This window comes from Argiope bruennichi, chromosome 11, assembly GCF_947563725.1.
Source record: "Argiope bruennichi chromosome 11, qqArgBrue1.1, whole genome shotgun sequence".
Classification (NCBI taxonomy): Eukaryota; Metazoa; Arthropoda; class Arachnida; order Araneae; family Araneidae; genus Argiope; species Argiope bruennichi.
Genome location: NC_079161.1, coordinates 73261821 through 73267665, shown reverse-complemented (window position 1 = coordinate 73267665; position 5845 = coordinate 73261821). Strand labels below are relative to the sequence as shown.

At 38.5% G+C, this 5845-nt stretch overlaps 1 protein-coding gene across 1 annotated transcript; it reads right to left on the bottom strand.

Moving 5' to 3' along the window:
- Window positions 1–661: 661 nt before the first annotated feature.
- LOC129956666 (uncharacterized) lies at window positions 662–1739 on the bottom strand. Its single transcript, XM_056068598.1, has 2 exons — window positions 1104–1739; window positions 662–1054 (listed from the first exon to the last, which is right to left on the bottom strand). Exons 1-2 carry the CDS (start codon window positions 1737–1739, stop codon window positions 662–664), a joined length of 1029 nt encoding a protein of 342 aa, XP_055924573.1.
- Window positions 1740–5845: the final 4106 nt, after the last annotated feature.

Sequence of the window (5845 nt, the reverse complement as noted above, 5' to 3'; positions counted from 1 at the left end):
GCACCGCCATCATCAGCATGAGAGACAATAACTGGGAAGTGGTCACTGCCGTAAAGATTATCGCTAACTGTTAGAGTGAGGAATGGCAGGAGTTCAGGTGTACATATGGCCAGATCAAGAGTATGGAAGCTACGTGTGGGTTCGTGGAAATACGTCTTCTCATCATTATTGAGCAAACAGAGACAGTTATTAGAAATAAACTGTTCTATCTGTTGCCCACGAGAATTTGTACTATCCGAACCCCACAAAGTACTATGTCCATTTAAGTCACCTAGTAAAATAAAAGGTGAAGGAAGCTGGTCCACGAGGTTGTCAAGATCTTGTAACTGAATGACATCATGAGGTGGTATGTAAATGTAGCAAACTGTGACCAATGTCCGTACATGGACTTGTACAGCCACAGCCTGTAAGGGTGTATGCAAAGGCAAAAGTGTGCTCGGATATGAATTTGAAGTAAAAATACAGACACCACCCGAAGGACGAGATGATATGTCTGCATCTTTCCTAGCACAGTTATAGCCGCGTAATTTTAGAGGAATGCTAGGTGTCAGAAAAGTCTGTTGGACACCAAAACAGATAGGATGAAATTTGTTTAAAATGGATTTAATGTCATTAAGTTTGGACCGAATGCCGCGACAATTCCAAGAGAGGAAGGTACCCATTATAAGACTGGTTTAGAAGAGGGGCGAGAAGAGGCAGTAGTTGAAGTTGCTAAATCTTCGCAACTCATTTCAAGCTCAGATTCATCCTCGGACGGATGTAATTTGATATCTGGGCTATTAGTAATGCCACCAAAAATCGACGTCAAGTCCTTGTGGACTTTACCTTGTGCCGCTAACCCCAAGGCAGCCGAATTTTTTAATACCGATTTTTTCAATTTTATTGGCAGGTCGTTTTGCTTAAGACCACGCTTCGCAAGCTTAAGCTTCAAAGACTTGCTAGATTTGAGTTTTTGTTTATTTTTTCCAGGCTTGCAAGTTTCAGGAGCACTAGCCGTTGATCTTTCAGTGTCAGAATCGGATGTTTTCTCGGGTGGTTTGGTTTTAGGCTTATTCTTAATGCAGTTTTGGCATGAACAATTTGCGCAGAATGTTTTTTTGTACCGCAGAGGCATAACTCAAACCTGGCGTAGGAGTTTCAGCTAAAATCCTCCGTCTAGCTTCGGGATAAGAGAGGCTCTCTTTTATTTTCAAAGCTATAACCTGTTTCTCTAGAGTCCACCGTTTACAAGACCGAGAAAAGGATGAATGATTTCCATCGCAGTTCACGCATTTTTCTTGTGCGGTGCATTGTTGACTCTCATGGCCTTTCTCAGCGCAGCGGGCGCAAGTAACAGCCCCGCGGCAATTAGCTTTTGAGTGACCAAATCTCTGACACTGGAAGCATCTCAGAGGATTTGGTATATAGTGCCTCACTGGCAATTTCATATACCCGGCATATATAAATTCTGGCAATTTCGGGGAATGGAAGGTTAGTATGAGATGTTTAGTGTCAAGGATTTGTCCATCCCGCCGAATGGTTATGCGGCGTACATGTGTCACTCCTTGACCCTGCAATTCCTTCAATATTTCCTCGAGAGGTACATTAAATAATTGACCACAAGTGATCACACCCTTTGAATAATTTAGTGATAAATGAGGCTGAACAGAAACAGGTATTGTGGCTAATGCTTTTAATTTTAAAATTTGATGCGATTGCTTTTTAGAACAAACTTCTACTAGTAAGTCCCCTGAACGCATTTTGCGGATTGAGGAGACCTCACCAACTGTTGCTGTGATAGCTTTCTGTACAAGGAAAGGAGATACAGAGTTAAATGATTCGTTTTTATCCGATATTCGTTTAATGATAAAGAAGATGTCAAATTTTTGTTCATTTGGAATTAATTTCATTGCTTTTTGATGCCCACTGAAGGGAGATTTTTTAGGAGGAGCCATGCGATATTAAGGGAGATTCGGGCCCGACGGCACCACCCACCACGGAGCCCAACAAGGGAAGGCAGCCACCGGCTCTGGTCATTTCCAGCCTCGGCGCTTACCTTAGTGCTAATCGGTTACCTATACGCTCGGAGTTACCCCCGGGGACAGTGACCACCCTTAACGCCAAGCCCAAGGAGTAACCCCTTCGCTTGATCCCTAGCAGACTAGTGACCACAGTGCACCACCCGTCTTTCAAATGGGTCGCCACGCACGGCCAACACGTGGGACATTGGCTGTCCATGAGAAGCTAGAAGCAAACAGAGTGGCGACGGCTTCTCATGGAGAGCTCCCTCGCTTGCCGTCGAGGGATGGAAGGATCAAGTAAATAGCAGAAGGCGTAGAGGAGAGTAAGCATGAAGGGAGTAAAGATCCCTGGGAACCTCGGGATTGGGACACCCGTACTCACCTATAGTAGGTGAGCCCCTGAGGGGTCTTTTGTGTAGAGATTTCTCAGTTTTGCTAGTTTCAGGAACACTAGTTAAAGAATTTTCAGTATCCAAATCTGATTGGTCAGGGTGTTTGGTATGACTGGTATTCTTACTGATATTCTTCGCACAGTTAGAGCAGGAGCAGTTTCACAAAATTGTTGTCGAACAACGGAAGTGGAAGTCACACCAGGTTTTGGCGTCAGGGCAATAACTTTACGCCTAGATTCTGGGTAGGGAATATTTTCTTTACATTGTATCGTTACTATTTGCTTTTCCATTAACCAACGAGGCCAAGATCGAGAAAAGGAAGTATGATTGCCGGCGCAATTAACACATTTCTCCTGTGCAGAACATTGCTAGCTATCATAATTTTTTACCGCACAGCAGGCGCAAGTGAGAGTCCCGCGGCAGTTGGCCTTCGAATGGCGGAAACGCTGGCACTGAAAGCAACAGAGAGGATTCGGAATGTATGGCCTGACGGCTAATTTCATGTAGCCGACTTTTACACGTTCTGGTTCTTTTGGTCTATTAAAAGTTATAATAAAGTGCTTTATGGGGAGGAGTTGTCCATCCCGCTGAATGGTTATACGACGTACATGCGTCACTCCTTCAGGTTTCAATTCATGGGTAATTTTTTCTAGGGAATCGTTAAATAACTCGGTACAAGTCATAACGCCCTTCGAAAAATTAAGTGCTTTATGAGAACTTACACTGACTGTTATAGTAGCTAGAGTTGTTAATTTAACTATCTGTTGGGCTTGCTTGCGGGTATTGACCTCCACAAGCAGGTCTCCAAAGCGAAGTTTGCGAGTTGATGCGACTTCTCCAAGTGTGCCTGTAATTCCTTTTTCCACAAGAAATGGTGATATATTATGAAAACTTTAGTTATTTCCAGAAATGCGTTTTACAATGAAAAATTTGTCAAATGCTTTTTCAAACAAGTTAGGATTTCTTTGTTGCCCACTGAAGGGAGCAAGGTTTTTCTTTCTTTTGCCCATACGATATTGATGGGGGTTCAGGCCCGACGGCACCGCCCACTACGGAGCCCAACAAGGGATGGCAGAAACCGGCTCTGGGCACTTTCAGCCTCGGTACTTACCATAGTGCTAATCGGTTACCCATACGCTCGGAGTCAACCCAGGGGACAGTGACCACCCTTAACGCCAAGCCCAAGGAGTGACCCCTTCGCTTGAACCCCTTGAGCAGTCCAGTCATGTGCCGAGGATACCGGCCGATTGATACACCGGTCAGCAAAATGTACCACCCGTCTTATGGGTCGCCACGCACGGCCAACACGTAGGGTTTTTGGCTGTCCATGAGAAGCAAGAAGTAAATAGAGCGTCGACAGCTTCCCATGGGGAGCTCCCTCGCTTGCCGTCGAGGGAAGGAAAAACAGCAGCAAGCGGAAAGCGCAGGGGAGTTTGAACATGAAGGGAGTAAAGATCCCTGGGTACCTCGGAATTGGGACAATCGTACTCACCTATAGTAGGTGAACCCCTGAGGGGTCCTTCATATGGGATTCCCTTTTTAATATTATTATATCCGAGTCGATTTTTGATTATTATTTTCTAGAATTAAAACTAGAATTTGTCATTTGTATAATTCCTTGAACATTCAATCTTTTGAAGCAAATGAATTATAATTAAAAGAATTTGCTAAACTTTTTAATACCTTTTAGAAAACTCTTCAAGTTTAGTATGATTATACCGTTTTTTGTCAAGTGATTGTTTCTTAAAATGCTTCAATTAAAACATTGTATTGCATAGCCTCTATCTAGTTAATCTAATCACTTGCTAGTAAAATAATTTGTTTTAATTAACTTTTAATATTACTTTTATAACTAGAGTTCATCCTTAACACAGCATCTTAACTTCATACATAGGAAATTTTACTTTGCATAAAAAAGCATTTAACATAATTCTGTAGCTTAATCCTTTCACACTATCCTAGTCATAACTTCAGGGCGAGAAATATTTGCTGTGATTAAATTACATGTTTATATTTCACTTATAATATATATATATATTAAAGGATTCATTAAAAGAATTCTTGACCCATGGATTCAATACTTTATTTTAAATATTTACACAAAATCTCGTCCCAATTGCATTTTAAAGTGCATAACTTTTTCATAAATTTCACTCATTCTTTATAGTAAAGATGTTATAGAGAATGTTATATGTTACCCTTGAAAAAATACAAAAGGTTTATAAGGGAGAAAAAAAAAGGGGCAATTCTTTTTTTAATCTTTTGTACTATTTTGGTCTATTTCAAAAATGTCACATAAAAAAAAGAACCAAAATAGATTGGTATCAATACTTCATTCTTTGCACGAGGCATATTCAGCTACCCTATTTCCATTTCAGGAAATAAGTTATCAGAAATGATTAATTTCAAAATGATATAAGGTGAATATCAGAAATTTGAGATCTGACAGAGAATTTATTTCATGCCAAATGAAAATAATTGCTCATATCTATAAGTACTCCAAAACAGGAAAATAACTTTATATCTCAATTTTCTAACCTATCTGAGAAATATGCATTCTATATCTATGCAGAAAATTGAGAGAAATGAATAAAATTATAATTTCCAAGAATTTTAAATCCTCAAACTTGTTTCATATGCAACCCGCTGCCTTAAAATGTTTTTCCCTTGTATATTTTTGATACCATGCAGTTTCTACTAAAATTGATCTGTTAAGGAGTTTAATTAAGAATTTTAAAAAATTATAGTAAAAACCTTTTATTTACAATCTTATTATATACTGTTACGGCTACAGGGCCATTAACATATTTAATGCAACTCAAAGTGTGGTTTTGAGAGATAAGATAAGTGATAGTTTAAAAATAAATTATTTGTTCAATTTTTTTACCCTCAAATTTCTACAATCACACAGTAAAAGAATTCACAAAATTGAATGATAAATGTATATATGCATACTTCTGAAATTCTCATTAAAAATGTTAGATGCATACAATGCAATTAAGATCATTCTCATTATTTTTAATGTTATATATTTTTTACCAGTTTTTCATTCTGAGTGTTGAAAAAAAATTATAATTAAATCAGTATATATATAATTAATTTCTTTGCAATTTTATTGAAATTTTGTGTTACAAGTATAAACATTTTTACAAAAGGCAATTTTTAATGGATGTGTTTATGAGAATATATTTTCTAAAATTAAGTCATATTTCTGTTATTCGTTAGCATACATGCATAAATTTTCTCTTAATATTTCACCTTTCTTTTTTTCATGTCATAACCGATTAGATCAGTATAGTACATATAGATTTAACTGCATTATATGGAATTTGCACTTGGCATGTTGACCAAGCATGGCACAAAAATCTTCACAAAATTCAAAAAAAAAATCTTCACCCAAAAACAAGCTGAAGTATATAAAATCTTAAAAACTCTTCTAACAGAAAAAGACAG